The following is a 19,894-nucleotide window of genomic DNA, read 5'->3' as shown; positions in this document are numbered from 1 at the left end:
GATTTACTCCATGAGGTTTTTTGTCTTTCTTTGCAGCCTCGTTTGGACCAAACTAAACATTCATTTGAAAATTCAGACTTGGCAGATTTGGATAAGTTGAGATATAGGCATTGCCTTACAACACTTACAGTTCCAAGGAGATGCATAGGATTTGCAAGGAGGCGAATTGGCAGAGGTGGAAGGTAAACTCTTTGTTTTGAGATGTTTTTTTGTTTACAAGCTGGAAGGAAATGTATAGAGAAAATGTTGATAAATTCTTTCAGTTAATACTTTGTTTTTATGTTGTTTTTCAGAGTCATAATGGACCGAATATCCACAGAACATGACTCAATCCTAAAACAGATAGACCCTGAAATGCTGAATGGCTTTTCAAGCTCTTCTCAACCTGTAGACTTTTCTTCTAATTTATCTCGGACCAATGCTTCCAGTAAACATTGTGAAAATAGACTGTCCCTTTCTGAAATATTAAGCAATATCAGATCATGTCGACTACAGTGTTTCCAGCCAAGGCTACTCAATTTACAGGACAGTGATAGTGACGAATGTACCTCAAGAAAACCAGGGCAGACTGTGAACGACAAAAGAGTTTCTGCAGCATCTGTAGCTGTATTAAACACCAGCAAGAATGGCATATCAGGTAGGCTATGACTTTGTTAAGAGTATATCCTACTATTCTTTTCTCTCAATTTTCGTTTCCTTTTCCAGTAAATGAACTCTTAGAGTAAATTTTGAAAGTTTACTTTCATAATCCCACTCAGGAAAGAAATTTTATCTTAAACTACGTTTTTTTTTTCCAACTTAAGAAACAAAACTCTTATTATGGTTCACATTTTAACCAAAATGCCCTAACCACTAGGTCTGGTATGGTGAATATGTAGGCAGAACGGGTAGGAGGGCAAACTGAATAGAAGCTGTCACCAGATCATCATAGCATGATACTACCTGCTTCGTTAAAGAAAATTTTCCACATTGTGTATTAACTTTGCTTAAATGTAAGCTTTGCTCCTTTAGAGTAGCATTGAAAGCTCTCTTTTTTTCAAAAATTTTAAGAGGCTCCCTATGAATAGGTGTAGTTTTTGTCTGATAGCTTATTTCTCCGGTTGAAATTGATGTTTTTTTCCCTTTTAAGGGACATTGTGTTCTTACTAATTTAATATTTTCATGACATATGCATTGTAAATAATGTATAATAGCTAGAGAATCTACAATGTAATCTTTATGGCATGTGTACAAGTATGTACAATTTATAAACATTCTGATAATGTGTATATTGTGAATAATGCATGGGTACCCATAGACAAAATACATGTGATGTGACTTATACAATTAGTATCCTTTCTTTCTGTAAAATGTATCTATTTCTAAATTATTTCCTTGATGGTACTTTTTAGTATGCAGAATTATTATATTAAACTGCTATACAGTAATTTTAAGTCATTTTAGCTTGAAATTTAGTCTCAATAGTGTTCAGCCTTTTTTAAGTACTGAACTGCTTCTTTTCAGACTTGACCTAGACATTTATCTGTTTAAAAGCTGTAATGGAAAATTGAATTTGTTTGAATGATTGGAAGTTGGTATATCATTTTTCCAAATTAGTTGATTCATTTTCTCTAAATGAACTTGGGTAAGGAAAAGGCATCCCGCTTACATAAAGCTCATGCATCTGTTAAGTTGTAATGAGCTTTTTAAGTTGAAATGGATAACTACCTAGTATGAGTTGATATGTAGCAAGACTCTTTGAAATCTGAAGATAGTAGGAAGTTGACAAATAATAGGTCAAATCTTTTTTCAGCCAACTCCAAGAGATTGTTTCAAGTATTTAACCGAACTGGAATTCCTGTATTGAACATTACTCAAAATAATTTTTGCCAAACAGAGTTTTTAAAATATATCATATATGCCATTTTTAATTAGATTTGAGCATAGACTGAATATAATTTCTATCACTTTTTACCAAACCAATATATAGATTTTAATATGTTTCTACTCAGCTTAAACATGGCCACATATTTGTAGCTTTCTACTATAAATTCCTGATATACTAGAGAATTTTTTCTTTTAGGTACTGGGGTCAGAGATTGAAACCAGGACCTCATATGTGGGAAGCAGGCACTCAACTGCCTGAGCCACATCCATTCCCTGTAGATCTAATATTTAACTTCAATCTTGAAGAAAATGCATATATGTTGTATATTTTTCTGTATGGTCCGTACTGTGTATGCTTTTAATAAAACACACAACTTAATGTTTTTTAAATAATTCCATAAAAACCAGCTCTAAAATTCTGTGACACTGCCATGCATCAATGTAAAATAAGAGTTTAAAATATTATCTTGCGATGTGCATGCACGTCTCAAGGCTTAAATCACAAATGTACAGTGTTAACTTTTATTTTCATTTAACAGAACAAAATACTCCATAGGCTATAGGATTTATATATGTAAATATGTATATGTCTTTTTTTTTTTTTTTTTTGACCTTTCCTTTATCATCAGGAAAAAAATTAGTCTTCTTGGAGAGCAGATATTACTTAAGTAGTTTAGCACCTGCTTCTGTGCAAGGTCCCAGGTTCGATCACCAGCACCTCCTAAAAACAAACAAACAAAAACTCTAATTGGGGAGCAGATGTGGCTCGGTGATTGAGCATCCTAAAAAAAAAAAAAAAGAGTAGTCTTCTTGGTCTGTGTAATTTTTTCTATCTTATATTCTTAAATACCTTCACCATAATACCATTTTGTTTGAAAAAGCCTTGAAAATTTTTAAGGCTTAAGCAACAGCTTAACTGCATTAGAAGGCAATATTTTTATATCACGATTTTCAAATATATATTTAATTACTTGTCACAGGATCAAAGGATTTTATTTGAAGTTTTTCAGCTCTACTGACTGTGAATCTCCAGTCATTGAGGCCACAAGGTTTTGTGTTTTTTGTTTGTTTTAATTTCTTAATTAGGCATTAGAATTGTTATTTTCAGTATCATGCTTAACGGACTTATGGAACTAAGATTATCTCCAGGTGTTACAATAACAAAACTAAAGACTTTTCATCTTAAAGAGATATATGTTGTAATTGTTAAGTAAATTAAAGGTACATTTTCTTAATTGAAAAATTCTTCTCAGAGTAGAAGCAGGACAGAGAAAAGGAAAGGTAGAATGAATGTGCTGAACATGGCAGGTATCTCACCAAGGAAAATTAATTTCACAATTATTTAGGATTTATTATGTACATAGCACTAAGTGTTTAAAACTTGAAGTTTTACAAGCCAGTAATCTTTAATTTCAAGGAGTTTACAGCACATAGTTTGTATAAATAGGGGATAAGGTTCTTAGTTATTTGAAACTGCAGTATTATTTATTTAACTGTTCTTTGCGATGATGCTCTTATATCCAAAACTCAACAAAATATATATTATATTTAAAAATAACTTTCCTTGTTAAGACTTCAAGGGCCTGATTAATTTATATTTATCTTGGTTTTGACTAATGCATGGCTGCATGTTAACATGTTTTTATTTTTCTTTTCTGATCTCTTTTTTTTTCTGATCTCTTTTAATATACTGAATAGGCAGAGAATAGATAGATACCAACAACATTTTTGACTAGCTCCAAATATCTTGTCAATTTGTCAATCATTAACATTTTATATAGTTTTCCAAGAGAAATTCCTGATTTTTAAATTTATCCAGCTTCTTTTACCATTCCCTCTTAAGTTTCCATAAAATACTTGTAGGCATCAAAGTTTTATGATGGGTAAAACTTTTAACAACTAGCCATGGTACTCACAAGAATTTATTTTTTGGTTTAGAGTTGCTTCAAATGTGAGAAATAGATTTATTAAAGATTTTAATGAATGCTAAAAGGAAGTAATAAAGTTCTATTGTAGCTGTTTAGATTGGGTATCTGAAAGTTTAGATGGAATTTTAGTCTGTTTTCGTAATTCTCACTTTCCTTTGGTTCCTTATTTTCCCACTCCCCCCACTTTTGCAGTTTATTCCATAGTTTGCCTTTAGCTGTGCTTTAGCTATGAGAGAGTTACATTTTATGCTGTTTTTAGTCCGGGACAGATAATAACTTTAAGGATTAGATGTGTCCTCAGTGTAGCTCCAATGGTTTATGTGAACTTTTATCTGGCTCTTTAAACTAGAAGACTTGAATTAAGATTCCCTCCCCTGCAAAAAAATACAGCCCCATATCTATCCTTTAAAAACAAACATATTTGCTTATTGACAGCATTGCTTCAATAAAAGAATATATCAGAACTCTTACAACAAAGGCCTACCTGGTAGATGAAGAAATGCTAGATAATATATTCATTTAGACTTTAAGATAATTTTTACTCCCATGGTGGATGTTCTTCATAAACTAAAAACTTGGTGTAGGCCAGAGTTTCTCAAATTTGAAAAATTCATGGCTTCCCAGGAATACATCTTCTTAGCCCAGTGAGAAACACTACATTAAAAGTTTTAAAATTATGAAAAAAAAGGCAGACATAAGCACAAAAATTATATGTCCATATTCTTCTGTGGGATGGTCACCCAGAAGATCCAGAATGTATTTCCATTAGATGTTTCTTTTTAGTTTGTCTGTGAAACAAAAATATAAAGTTAACAAATATTTATAAAGATTTTATATATACCCAAGAATACAGTCTCTGTGGGCCCAAGTTTAAGAAACAGTGATATAGGAGTTTAAAATTATTATAAAAGTATAAAAGCTAACGTACCCATAGTATGTATTTGACGGATCACTCTCAGAATATGACAGGGAACAGTGATAAAGGGTCAACCTAGGCACACTACCATACAAGAACTCCATATCTGAAACTAAAGGGTGAAATGAGGGATGGCTCAGGATCTTTGAAAACAGGATTAACATTCCAAGGATGGTGACAAGTATTCTAAGGAAAAGTACAAGGATTCATCTCAGGAGTAATAGCCCTGATAAAATCCAAGATAGGTAATGAACCAGATATATAGAAAATATCCAGAAGACTTAGAGGCTTTAGTGAAAAAACTTACCATTTATATGCCCAACATATTTAGAAACAAGTACATTACTGGTGTACACGGTGGCCTATCTTGGATATGTGAAAATTACGTAAAATTACATAATTGGTATATCTAGCCATTAAAATGTTACCCAGAGAGATCTGCCAAACTTTTTAGTTGCCATCTATCTGGAATAGTAAAATACTGCCACTTTCACAGAAACAAGATTTTATGGGTACTTTTAAACTGATAGGACTTGGATGGGTCAAGGACCAACAGCATGATTTTCACTTTTAAACTAGCAACCTAAGAGCAACTAGTGAAAAGAACTTGGCTGGGCCCTAAGCAAGAGAAACAAAAAGCTTTCTTTTTCATAGTTTCCTGCTTCCTTTTCATACCACCATCATCCCACTGTCACCCTCCCCAAAGCTGGGCCCCCTCTCTTGTATCTCATTCCTAAACAAATTTGTTTAGCTATATGACCTTTTCCTACTATATTTTAATGCATGCCTCTTATTGACTAAATGTCATCTAAAAATTGATCTCTGATAGAAGTATTTCAGTAACTTTATGAATTGAAAATAGTAGAGAGGATGCTTTCAATGAAATTACCACCCTCCACTTACCAGAAGTCAACCCTGAGAATAGCAATTCAGTACTGTGCCTGTATCATTAAAACCATGTTTCTTATCCCTTTACCTTCACCCCATCAGAGAGATGGGGTCAGTTAGAAAGGATGTTTTGTACATATTCCAGTTTTGTGTTGCAGGAATTGAAGTAATATTAAACAGGACTCTAGAAAATTCTGGATGAGGAACATCAGCTTTTTTTGAAATACAAAACACCTTATAGTAAACAAAGAGCTAGATGTCGAGAATATGGATGAGAGGGAGGAGATAAAATGAGTGTAATTTTTAAAAGCATACCTATCTATATTATAGAACTCGACTAAGTTTATATCAGTGATTTTCAACCAGGAATGGGATCAGGGGTGAGATATTTTTATATCATCACCCCAAGTTTTAAAAAGTTGTAAAACACTGACTTATTAATTTGAATTACTTGGATTGAGTCTAGGTTGGAATTTGAGTTTTCTATGGGGAAAAAGGGTGGGGTTATTGAGCAAATTAATGGTCTCAACAAGAGAGGGAAATAATATAGACATATCAAAAAAAAGCAAATTTTATCAGCATCCCTTTCTAATATATACATAAATGATCATCCGTTCATGAGAGTAAATAGAATACTTTTAATTGGCATTTGTTAGCTATGGACCACTAAACCAAAAATAATTTTTTTAAATGCAATTTGATTTTTCCACTTATTTAATTAGGTTCATACTGTATTCTGAACCTAATTCAGAATACAATAGAATTGACTATTGACTATCTGACTAAAAAGAGTCTTGTTCTCATTTTTTTCTCAATCTTGAAATAGATGCTAAAAGTACATTCTCTTTAGTTTCTTCCTCAGTTGATAACTACTGTACCTCTCACCTTTTCACTACAACATAAACCTCCATGCCATACAAACTGAACACGAGATTTTAGGGAGTGGACATTCCTAACATAGTTTCCAAGTCCTTCTCTTTTGAATTGCTATACTCTATACACATAGGACCTAAACATGTTTATTGGGATTTAACTTGAGATTTTCATTCTTGCCTTTGTATCTAATAAACTATTTTTCATCTCTTTCCCCAAGGTTTTCAAACAGCTGGAAATTCATGAATACTTCAAATTTTCATTTGGTTTTGAAGATTGTAAATTTAGAATTAAAACCTGTTTTTTTCTATTTACAAACAGAACACTTGCAGTGAATTTTACACGTGCAAAGAAAGACATTTGATTTTGTTGGTAATTCAGTAAAATAACTTATGTATACTTCAGAAATACAGGTAATATTAAAATTTTAGAGTGAGCACCATAACAACCCCAGGTTTTTTAATCTTTTAAAAATAAAATTGCTATCTAAGGAACAGTTTTCCCCTCGGGTCCAATACAAATTTTAATGATAATGTTATAGAACAGAAGTGAGGGTATAATTGTAGATCTGTACGTTTCTAGGGCATAACAACTCCCTTTTCATAGAAAATAGACTATACTTTGCATAACTTATTACATGTCTAATTTTACCATCAAAAATAGATTTTGTTTCTTATTTGTCATCCCACTAAATAGAAAACTTTGGCGGAGTTAAATCTAGTTTGAGGGTATCGCTGTTCTCTAAACTCTAATAGGTCATATGTTTAATTCACTCAGTTGCATATAAAGGTTGACTTATATTAGTTGGTATTTCTTTATATTTATTTTTTCTTCCCAAATAATGTAGGACTTTAAGGCATCAAGTATCCTCTTCTTATTTTATTTTTCCCTGTATTCACTGTGACTCAGTGCAACACTCTGCATCATGAGATAGTTTGTAAATTCTTCTTGATTGAGTGAAATAGTTGGGAGAGGAGAAATATGGCAATAAAGAAAAAATAGAGCAAAATTACCATAATATTGTATGTATCCAGTTGTAATTCACTCTAATAATGTAATAACTTCTAGGAAGTAGCTTTGTGTCCTGTAAATGAGTTTATCAGTAATCAACGTAAATATCTGTGAATGAAGGTTTGTTGACATTTCTTAGACAAAATGTTTCCTAATACAACTTTTTCTTAGCCTATCTTTTAAACAAAAATTTTATGTCTTTTTTTATTTTATTTGAAATATGCTAACTTTTAACATACTTTGGACACAGCATAGTTGATTATATCCAAAGATCCATTGTATCTTTAATTTCCTGAATACTTTTCCGTCTCCTAGTCCGTATTTTTTATATTGGTCTTATTTTAGAGGCTGAGCCCATTGGTTTATGGTTATGTTAGATGAACATATTTGTCCTCTGCTCTGATTTATAATCAGACTTTTCACTAATATGAAAATCAGGAAAAATCATTTAGTCTTGCAGATGGTTCTACTTTCTTTTTTTGGTTTGTTTGTTTTTATTGAGGTACGTGGGCTAGGGATTGAACCCAGGACCTCATATGTGGGAAGCCAGTGCTCAACCACTGAGTCACATCAGCTCCCTGAGTTGTTTTTTTTTTTCATTTGTTTGCTTGTTGTTTGTTTTCAGGAGGCACCAGGAACCAAACCCAGGACCTCCCATATGAGATGCAGGGGCCCAACCACTTAAGCCACATCTACTCTCCTCTATTCTCATTAAGGATATAACATAGTCATTATTATTTGCATTAATCAAAGTTTTCTTATTGTTAACCATATGTAAGGAATTGAGTGATGTCAACGTTAAGTCTGAAAGGTAGAATCCTCACATTAAAATTGTGTTTTACAGTAAAAACTACACATAGGATATGTTTGCCTGGAATACTACGGATGTCATGGATATCAGTATAAGCCCTTTCTTGCTAAATGATTTGTTATTTTTATTGGGTTCTTTACAAATATATATTGTGATTTGTCATTGCTTTTCATCTTAATTGTGAAATAAGTTTATATTGTAATCTCTTTATGTTATTAAAAATACTTTAAAAACATACTTATTCCTGAAATTAATGTCCTTTACCAGTAACAGGGGGTATCACAGAAGAGCAGTTTCAGACACATCAGCAGCAGTTAGTTCAAATGCAAAGGCAGCAACTTGCTCAGCTTCAGCAGAAACAGCAATCTCAGCATTCCTCCCAACAGACACATCCAAAAGCACAGGTAAACCTGATTTTGAATCATGGTTAGGTCTTTTCTTTTGTTTCATAATTTGCTCAATTTTAAACAAGTTATAAAAGTAACTTTGGTATTGCCAGTCTTGATTTTGGAGGTGTGACCTAAGTTTCTTTTCAGTTATTTTATGTAATTTTCAGTGACTAATTTGTAAATTAGTCACTTTATACTTTATGAGCTTTAATACTTTATGAGCTTTATAATGTGAGAAGAGCATTAGAACCATATGTGGTATTTTTTTTTTATTTAGGAGAGAAGTAACTTCAGATTTTTGGGAAGGGTTACTGAGAATTCATAGGATAAGTAATTATATGGTCTTAGAAATGTTACCCTCTACCCTCATGCTACCCCCCACAAATTTTTTTAAGCCTGTAGCTTTCTTAACTCCTTCTTAAGCTGTGTGTTTAAGTGCCTTTGGACATGCCCCGTGAACTGAAAGATAGTACTCTTGAATTTTGTAATAAATCTAAACCACATGAAGGCAGTAGAGATGAGAATAAAAAGATCCTCATGAAGCATTTATTGGGAATGTATTTGAAAATTGAGGCATCTGAAAAAAATGGGCATTGAATTTTAAGTCTTAAGTTTTATTGATGTGTATGTGTTTTGATGTAAATGTTCTTACTTTGATTTCATTGATTAGATTCTAATGTAATAACTATGATTAATTCAATCTATGAGTAATTCAATCTGTGATTAATTCACTTGTATTCTGTGAGCTGTCAGGCTAAGATCTGCCCATAGTGGTTCAACTCATTCTCAGAGAGTTAATTTCTGCTCACAAAAGCTTAAAATAACATTATTTCTTTGGAGAATATACTGACCTTGAAGATCCTGAGTCCAGCAACATGAAAATCTCAGTGACCCTAGGACCCAATTGAATTATTCCGCTGATACCCAGGCAGAGCTGCGACTGGCCCACTTCTAGGCTCTTGGTTGTTCAGTAACAGTTAACCTGTTTTATAGCAGAGTCAAGGAGGAATGGTCATTTAACTTGTCTGTGTTTCTTTTTTCTGAGTCTCTTAAGTAGCTGACCTAAGGTATTTTCAGCCTACTGCAACCAGACCTAATGTTTCTACATTGTGGCAAAAATAACTATTAGTCATCTCTGTGTGATTTCATGAAGACCATAGTACCTAGATTAACTGTTTTTTCAAAGCATTTATTAACACTTGTGGAAAAATTAATAGAATATTTAAGGCATGGGTTTGTTTTTGGTTTTTTTTCCCCGATCATCTTCAGAAGTAGTTGCTTCCCATTTTTTAGTCACTCTGCTTCATATGCCAAAAATAGACTTTAGAGTCCTAGATCTCTTCATCTAATACTTCATCTAAATACTTACAACTATTCAGGATTTAAAAGACAATAACCTCTTGGTTTTACCACATTCCTTAATATGTTCATGAAATCACATCCAGGAAATTGAATTTAAATGTGTTCATTTTACAGGGCTCAAGCACCTCTGACTGTATGTCTAAAACACTTGACTCAGCCAGCGCTCACTTTGCTGCATCTGCAGTGGTCAGTGCACCTGTTCCAAGTCGTAGTGAGGTAGCCAAGGAACAGAACACTGGCCACACCAACTTAAATGGTGTTGTCCAGCCTTCAGGTAAGGCTTGGATTCACATGGAACTTAGTAGCTTGAAATTGTAACTCAGTGATTGGGGATATGTTTGTTTGTTTTTTAGAAAAGTTGAAGATTTACATAAAAAGCATGCATAAAATACGTATACCACCCTGCATTAGTGTGTACATTCATTATGGGATTTTATTTTTTAAATCCAAGGGGAAAATGTTTTAACGTAAATCAGGACTCTAGAATTCATGTGGAGGGAAGCAGACGTGGCCCAGTGGTTAGGGCATCCGCCTACCACATGGGAGGTCCGCAGTTCAAACCCCGGCCCTCCTTGACCCGTGTCGATCTGGCCCATGCTCAGTGCTGATGCGTGCAGGGAGTGCCATGCCATGCAAGGGTGTCCCCTGCATAGGGGAGCCCCACACGCAGGGAGTGCACCCCGTAAGAAGAGCCGCCCAGTGGGAAAGAAAGTGCAGCCTGCCCAGGAGTGGCGCCACCCACACGGAGAACTGACACAACATGATGATGCAACAAAAAGAAACACAGATTTCTGGTGCCGCTGATAAGGATAGAAGCGGTCACAGAAGAACACACAGCAAATAGACACAGAGAGCAGACAACTCGGGGGGGTGGGGAAGGGGAGAGAAATAAATAAAAAAATAAATCTTTAAAAAAAAAAATAGAATTCATGTGAAACCTGTTCCCTCTTTCCTTGTGCAGCCATTGAATGCCTATCTGTGTAACTTCCTAATTCCATCCACATAATGTCACTTTCCTCACACCTTAGGAAACCTATCCAGCTAAGCACTAACCATCACCTCACCGTTGAATCATCCACGCAGTGATAAAAAGGCAAAATATAATCCAGGACAGTCTGTCAGTAAGTTAGAAATAGAACTTTACCTCCCCATCCTACATACCCATAAGCAAACTTTTCCCTGACTCCCTCGCCTTCAGATACAGTATTGTAAAGCTGCATGTTTCTTACTACCCTGAGTCCTCAAAGCCTATTTCTGTACCTTTCTTCCTTCAACTACCTCTCAGACTCTAGGGTTTTCCATTTACTTTACCATATACACACGGTCCTGATTGCCCATCCTTTCTTGTATTCATGCATCTATAATTTCTCTTGGAAATCCACATGTCATTTCCACCAACCCTCAACCTCCACAGAGCATCTTTCACTTCTAGGGCTTCTCTCTCCTATTATACTTAGCTCCAAAGTCTCCAGAAATGGAGGCAACAAAATACTTTGCAAAACCCTTTCATGCAAGATTGTAACACATCCTCAGATAAATCAAATTTGCTGATCAGAAGCTCTCTTTGGAGTGACCATTTTGTGGAAATTTAACTTTGTATTTAAATAGAATACAAATGTTCGTGTTTATTTTTATTATTAAACTCCTAATGTCTTAATAGTTTTATTAATATCCCATGGCATGAAGTGAATTTTTTTTTCCTTTCTCTTTTCAGGAACCTCTAAAACATTGTATTCCACCAATATGGCTTTATCATCCAGCCCAGGGATTTCAGCTGTACAACTTGTAAGGACTGTTGGCCACACCACTACAAACCACTTAATCCCAGCATTGTGCACAAGCAGTCCTCAAACACTTCCCATGAACAATTCCTGCCTGACAAATGCAGTGCACCTCAATAACGTCAGTGTTGTTTCTCCAGTCAATGTGCATATCAATACAAGGACTTCAGCACCATCGCCAACAGCCTTAAAACTTGCCACAGTTGCTGCCAGTATGGACAGAGTGCCAAAGGTTACTCCCAGCAGTGCCATTAGCAGCATAGCAAGGTAGATATGTGTGTGTGTGTTTCAAGTATCATTTTATCCCTTTGTTCTGGCTCTCCTGTGGGAAGAATATGACATTTTTTTCACTGCTCAAGCAGTAGGTGTTTGGTGACTTAACTTGCTTTTCAGCAGATACTGAGGATCTGCTTTGTGTAGTGCTCTGTGATTTCAATTGTTTGAGGTAGCTAGTCGGATGTTTATGTGCCAACCAGAACTTGTAAAAAACAAAATAAAACAAGAAAAACATCAGATTGACAGATACATCAAAGAGTCTCATTTTAGAAGCTTCAGATATTATTTTGTAATTTAGGCATTCTAGAGGTTAGAGTTGTTATTTTATTAAGTTCCATACCAGAATTGTAGTATCAAACAAAATTTATGTTTTCTTCAGTATCATACACAAAGTCTATTTAAAGAAAATCATTCTATGTATATTTTTAAATTGAGAATACTTGGGTTAACAAGATCTATCTATGATAATGTATATCGGTATGTTTTTATATCTCTTTCTATGACACTAAGAGTAGTAAATCAGAAAAAAAAACTGAGTTGCATAGTTTAATAAGTATGATCTTAAACCCATAAAATCAAAATAGTGAAAGTAATATAAGTAATATACTATTGATTATTCTTTTTGAGCCATCATATGCTCCATCTATTGTAAAAACAAGACAAAACCAAAAACTTGGATTGTCCTTTGTTGTATATTTTGTAAGTAATTAACTTTATCATATTAGATTATTATCTTTCCTAAGTAAATAGTTATAAAGAAGTGATTAGAAATTATAGGATTTCTGAGCTGAAGAAAAATTCCTCATTCCAGTCTAATAATTGTAAAATTGTGAGATGTTCTTGTGAAGTGCATGTTTGGTTATACGAAAGTACTTCTCAGTAAGTAGTGAATGATAAGCACACATTCTAAAAAATACTCATGTTTGTTTTATTCTTTGTCTTTATTACAGAGAGAATCATGAACCAGAAAGATTGGGTTTAAATGGAATAGCAGAGACCACAGTCGCTATGGAAGTGACATAACCTACACTGTGTGGCTTTGACTTGTGCTGGTGGTGTGCAGTCATCCATATTCCAGCCGAATGCAAAAGGCGACACTCTGTGGACCACAGAGCGTTACAATGGACCTAAACGGACTACAGTATATCGGATGTTAAATCGATATATAATGTATATTTTGTAAAATTGGGAAAATCACTACCTTGTAAAATAGTTTATTTGTATCATCAATATTATTTCTGTTACTTGAATAGTAGATATTCATCATCATGCTTTTGCACTTGAATTTGCAACTGAATGGATTTTAAAAAATAATTCTTTAATGGGATCATGAGCATGAAATGGGATCCTGCATCACTTGTTTTAACTATTTATTTTGCCATGTTTACATTTTATATCTTGTAAAAAATAAATCCAACTTTGTGTCTAAAAAGTTAAAGATTCATAGCTAGGAAATGAAATTCTTGTAATTTTTTTCTAAAGGAACTGTAAAGTTTTCACTTGGTTCATTTTGTTTCACAATTTGACTAGATGGACTTTTTGGTAAATACTTTAGTGGCATTTCACTGTCAAATATGAAGTTAAAGGCAAAATAGTATTTTCTATTACTGTGCAGGGGAAAGGGATGGATCGATACATGCAAATTTAATGTAGTAACTCACTTTTCCATATATTTTGAATGTATATTTCTATTTATAATACCAGTTTATAAAAAATAATTACAGAAAAAAACGGACTAGGAAAAATTATGCATCTAGCACATTTAAACTGTGCAGATAAGAAAATTTTTCAAGGATTACATTTTATCTGAAGACTGCATATTTTAACTGGCTTTAAAACTGTAACACATCACATAAAGGGTATTTTACCAGGTATGTATTGCATTATATCATTGCAATAATTATTGGAAGTCTAGATATCGAGCCATCCCAGGTGTTGGGAGGGGAGGGGGAGGGTTGTGGCAAGATTGTCTTTTCAATTTTGGAGAGTTTTCCTGTGGCTACAAGGCAAGTAACGGGTTGGAAAAAGTCTGACTATAAGCGTTGGACACCTTCATAGTGTAGTGTTTTAGTGACTTTTTTTATACGGTTCTTGTAAATTAGATACGTGTAGTGGTGTTTCAGAATGTTTGTTTATGCACTAGTTCAGACAACTTTCCCTGTTACTTGTTCTTGATAAGTGAAAACTGCAGGGAAATAAAAATACATATCAAAACATGGACATGCTGCATATGTGTTTATTTCACAATGTGCACACAGTGTAAGTGAAAATTTAAGGGAGATGATAGCACTTAACAGCACTTTTCATTTTCACAGTGCTTTCCAAGCATTAATGAAAAGAATTAGTAGAAGCTCATCTGTGGGCACTATTGGGTTTCAAATAATCCAATATTATAAACTACCTTTGATAAAAAAGTTCTTAAGATATTTTACAGAATATAATTTGCAGTAAAACATTCATTGAAATCTCATAAATGAGCCTCGTTTTATAAATAAAAGTTTAGAGTAGAATTATATTGCAAGGGGGTTTTGTCAAGTAAGTACTGGGAAATGTAAATATTTTTAATGAATACGATTAAAACCATTTCAAACCTACATAATTTTATATTTTACGTTTTTATATCTGCAGTCCTGAAAGTTGTAAATTGATATGTTAGTTGATTTAATGGGCCAGGATTTCTGCTGAAAGTGGTGTTATTCAGGTCCTAAATGTGTAAAGCAACTTATGGCCAAAACCATAGAAAAAAAAATAAATTTAATTTCTTCATTGGTTGTGACCTGATAGGATCCATGCTCGTTTCTGCCATTCTACCTCTGGAGTTCCTCATTGCTGATTATATAAAGGAAATAATTTTTATTTGATTCGTATTATGATTGTGTTCATTCTACTTATAGTTGGATGTATCTCCTTGCTATTAAGAACTTAAAACAACTTAGTGCCAATTTCAGAGAAAGATTTTTTCCCCCATTTTACTGAAGTAAAGCATGAAATGAATTTGCCTTATGTGATATACATGTTTTAAATAATTTCAGAAAAACAAAAGAACTATCCATTTGTACAGCTTCTGGAGGTAGTAGCAAATCCAGAACTTACCAACAACTGATGACCAATTTATTTGTTCCTTTTAAGTAAAATAGAAAGTAAGTCTCCTTATCTTGACAGTTCTGTTTCACCAATGGCATTTCCATTACTTGCACACACAGTTTTCCAGGGTTTTTAAAAACTTCAGTGGTAGATATTTGTTTTCACCTTATTAAACTGAAGAATAGTTTATTTTGCCTTGGTATTGGTACTCATCCTAATAAGCTTCTAGATTCCTTGAAGACTGTTTTTAGAGGTGGTAGGATTTCTTTTTTTAAGTAACAGTAAAACTTTCATGTGTTGAGATATCGTTTAATTTGGTGTAGATAAAATACCTTTAAACTGTCTTTTTCTGCCTTCCTAAAGAGAGTACCCCTTTTTTTCCCAGTAGTTCAAGATCATTTTTATGACATAGCTCTAAGTATATTTAAGATCATAATGCATAATCTTTGTTTTGCAAAAGACCAAGAGAAAAAAATGTAGAGCCCAGTTTTTTAAAAAAATACATATATAACACACATACACATACATACATATATATATATATACACACTTTTTTTTCCCCCTTAATAGAGAATATGGTACTTGCAGTTGTGCTTAAGTGTTTTTTAATTACCAAGGTTTTTATTTCTTGCTGAGGGCAGAGAGGATAAGGAGGATGAACATTTCAGAAATTTCTCCCTAGTATTTACTGCTTTATTTGAATATAATGCTATACCTTGGAACAAAAAATGTTGATCAGTAATATACATTTTAACTTTTATTTTGAAGTACTTTGAAACTTAAAGGACAGTTACAGTTGCAACAATAATACAAAACTAATACAGAGAACTCCCAACATAACGCACCATCCAGATATGCAGGTCCTCCAACTTTTAACATTTGGCCACAATTGCCCTATTTACTTACCTATCCATCCATACGTCCATATAGCTCTCTAGTAACACATTCTTAACTGAAGGGTTTATTTTCCCTTAACCTAGAAAACTATTGAATTTCAAAAGGTGTGTCTCAAGTAATTCTGAATAGTATGTTCTGTAAAGACATGATTTTTCATCAGTAACCCCCTCAAGAAAGCATCAGAATAGCTAACACCATGGAAAATTCTTAGTGACTTTTTAATTTAGTCCTAACAGCGATTCTGTAAAGTACTATTAATTTCCCCATTTTACAGATCAGGAAAATGAAGCTTAGAGAAGGTAAATAACTTGCACTATGTCATGTAGCTGGTAAGTCAGTAAGCCAGGAATTAAACCTAGACAGTCACCGTACTTCTAACCACTGCCTCGTCTTAAAGGCAAAAGTATTTATGGTATTTCTCTGTCCATGTATTGGCAACATCTGTAGCAGAGCTTCTAATTTCATTTAGACAATTCTCATGAATACCACCAGGCAATTAATGCTTGTTTCTTGCTTCGCAGTCTGAGTCTATTCGAGTTTATAATGGCTTCTATCCATCTGCCAAGGAAACCCCAACCAATCCGTTTACCCTTCTGCTCTGTTTGCAGGACCCGGCCAGGAAGTTCTGGACTTCTGAATAAGCACAAGGCAATGGGGAGCTGGGTCTGGGCCAGGATCAGGCTGAGTTTGGATCTGAGTTTCCGCATTTGTAAAATGAGCAAGTTCCTGGAACTCCACAAAGGAGGCCTCCCTCAGGAGTCGAGATGGAGGTGTTCATGTGGCCCTTGTGTCACTGGTTGCTCACCAAAAAAGTAAATGATGTGGGCTCTAAGGCTCAACATATAATTAGTCCAGGGCTCGCTTTCCAAAATAATTTTTTTAAAGTTATATCATCAGGGCTGCAGACAGGTATGGGCAATTCTATAACGTCATATAGCTGATGTGCTGAATTAATAATTCTGACCATCTTCAGTGACTACAAGTTTCAAAAGAGCACAAGAAGTATTTTTCAGGGCGGAACATGCAGGAGAGGCAATACAGAATTTGGAAAGATCTGGGTTTTAATCCCATCTCTGCCATTTAACTAGCTGGCAATTTTATCATTTAGCTCTGAATTTATATCTACGGCTCTGCCAGCTCCCATACTGTAGGAATCTAATCTTCCTCCACCCCTCAGTTGCCTCCTTTGCTTTCCTTGCTGTTGAGAGTATCTGTTGACTTAACCAGCACCATTCAAAAGGATCTGTAACAAATCAGACCCTATATCCCTACTACCACTAATTTTCCTTTCCCTATTATCATTTCTAACAGGCTTAACGGTTTTGTAATTTACTGCAATTTGACATTTTAATACAGGGAAGACGAAAGTACACTAAGCTGCATACTTCTCAAGCAACAAATTATTTGGTAAAGGATTTCAGGCTTGGCCCACCTCAAAATGGGTCTTTATATCATGTCAAAATCAGAAGCCATGTGTAATTAAAGATGTCTTGTTATTCTCATGAACCTTGTAATCTCACTGCATCTTTGAATAAATGCCCTGCTATACTGGCTGACTCAGTAATATTGCAGGACAAGAAGATGATAAAATCTCCCTGAACGCTGGCTCAGAGGGAATACCTGCTATCTCAGGGAGGCCTAAGATTCTACCGTTACCTTTCACTGCTATAACAAAAGAGGCTGCAATAACACAAAAAAGATTTTCACCTCAGTGTGCAAATATTGACTTAACGTACAGCATTCTAGAATAGTGACACTTCCTGTTTTACCAGTTTTGAAAACCTTTTATCATTAGTGTCTGAAGAATGCTCTGTTCCTCCTCTACTCAGTCCCAGAGCCATGAGGGTACAGTGGCACACGCTATTCCTCTTTTACTAATCCTTGCCTTCTGTGTGCAACTCTCACTGCCATAAGTAGGTTTTGGTCAGTGGCCAAGTGAGCCCAGATGAAGGAAAGCCAAGATTTGGTAATTCAGTTTTTAACATACTGAGGTTCAGGTAGGACATCTGTATTAGTTACCTATTGCTGAGTAAAAAACTACCACAAACCTAAAAACAGCATGTTTCCTCAGTTTCTGTAGGTCTAGGGGTCCAAGCATAAGGCTGAAATCAAGATTTCAGCTGGGCCACGTTCTTACCTGGAGGCTTGAGTAGGGAAGAATCTTACTTCCAAATTTCCTCAGGTTGTACAGAGAATTCATTTCCTTGAGAGTAGGTCATGGCAGCTTGCTTCTTCCAAGCCCTTTACTTCAGGGAAGGCAGCCTCTTAGGGGAGGGGCTTACCAGATAGGTCAGGCTCATCCAGCATAATCTATTTATTCAAAGTCAACTGATTAGAGATCTTAATTGCACCTGCAAAATCCCTGCACCTTTACCACATTCTTTGTGGTAGAAGTAGGTCCCAGGCCTCGCTCACACTCAAGGGGAAGGACTTGCACAAAGGTGAGGATACTAGGAGACAGGGATCACAGGACCACACTAGGTGTGTCCACCACAACATCTGTGTAGTTAGCTAACTCCATCCCACCACCGCTCACCCTGTCTGCTCTGTGTCAGGACCTTAGATTAACTGCTGTGTCTTAGTGAACACCCATATTTTTACAAATAAGGGGGAAAGTTCAGGTATCCTCCGATGCATACATGCTGTGATTTCTTGTGAATCATATATCCTGCAAGTCCAGGCTGTTGGTCAGCAGTCCAGGTCAGGATTGGAGATAAGACATGATATCAGCAAAAATCCCTTTTGGAAAACTGCAGCTAGAGGGTCAATTGGGAAAAGGAGGAAGTGTGAACAGCAGAAGCTCAGGATCCGTGTGCCTGAGGTTGGGGGGATGGCAGAGGAAGGCGGGAGGACTGGTCAGGGAGCAGGAAGAAGGGTGCCTAGCGGTCCAGAGGGCTCTGATTTCCATTATTAGAGCCATGCAGAAAATCGAGTGCAAGAGGGTGGTTGATACGATAGGGAAACAGGTAATAAGGGTTTAGCAGTGATGGCAAAGGTAGAGTATTGTGGATATGGTTCAGAAAGCCTAGGTCTAAGACCTACCCAGTGGTTCTGGGCATCATAAGCACCTAGGAGGGCTTTAAAAATACAGATGTGTGGGTCTTATCCCAGGCCAGCTGAATCCAGAGTTGGGATACCTGTTTTTGTTTATCCAGTTGGTTGATTGTAAACTCAAAAGATGGTGTGGATTGCAGCTGAAGTTGGGGGAAACTAGTCTCATCTTTCTGTGACCAAGGACAAGTAACTTTACTGAACACCTCAGAATTTATTTCCTCAGCTGTAAATTAAGGGTGTCAAATTATTTCTGTGGCTCCATCAGATCCAAGAAGAGACTGCCAGTCACTGGGCAAGGTCTGTGCCTACTATAAATAGTGCTGTGAAGAATTGTGAGGAATTCCTTATGACAAATGCTCTTTCCTGCCCTTTTAAGGTTTTAAAATTCTGTCTTGGCAGTTCGTTGCAGATTAAAATTGTGGTTACTTAGATTCCTCTACAACGAATTTTTAATTTACCTAATACTTTCCCATCCCAAGCAATCTAAGTTCCCAAATCACCCCCAGAACATCAACATTCTCAGAGAAAGAATTGTTCCCTATTCTAAGGTCTAATCATCACTTCTCAAGTGCTCATTCATTGCCAAGGCCAGAGACATTGCTGTCAGTATACCCTTTCCAATCATATTTATTACTGTGATATTTGACTGCAACCGCAAGTTAAGTGCCCCTAAGAAGCTGTTTAGGAGAACTTTACTTGCTTAATATTTACACAACATGTTGTGGCTCCCCAGGGATTTTCCTAGGTCCTCTTGGCCT

At 35.2% G+C, this 19,894-nt stretch overlaps 1 protein-coding gene across 2 annotated transcripts in view; it reads left to right on the top strand.

The window, feature by feature from the left end:
- EPC2 (enhancer of polycomb homolog 2) overlaps positions 1–14,877 on the top strand; it is a 164,993-nt gene extending 150,116 nt beyond the window's left edge. For both annotated transcript variants that reach the window (XM_004462233.5, XM_071216440.1), the window contains 6 exons: positions 37–182; positions 294–637; positions 8,561–8,697; positions 10,159–10,318; positions 11,759–12,092; positions 13,052–14,877. In XM_004462233.5, the coding sequence (XP_004462290.2) occupies positions 37–182; positions 294–637; positions 8,561–8,697; positions 10,159–10,318; positions 11,759–12,092; positions 13,052–13,124 (1,194 nt within the window). In that variant the 3' untranslated portion in view covers positions 13,125–14,877. The remainder of the gene's footprint in view (positions 1–36; positions 183–293; positions 638–8,560; positions 8,698–10,158; positions 10,319–11,758; positions 12,093–13,051) is intronic.
- Positions 14,878–19,894: the final 5,017 nt, after the last annotated feature.

The sequence above is a fragment of the Dasypus novemcinctus genome, chromosome 7 (genome assembly GCF_030445035.2).
Source record: "Dasypus novemcinctus isolate mDasNov1 chromosome 7, mDasNov1.1.hap2, whole genome shotgun sequence".
In the NCBI taxonomy this organism is placed as follows: Eukaryota; Metazoa; Chordata; class Mammalia; order Cingulata; family Dasypodidae; genus Dasypus; species Dasypus novemcinctus.
This window is presented reverse-complemented; position numbering and strand designations above follow the sequence as displayed.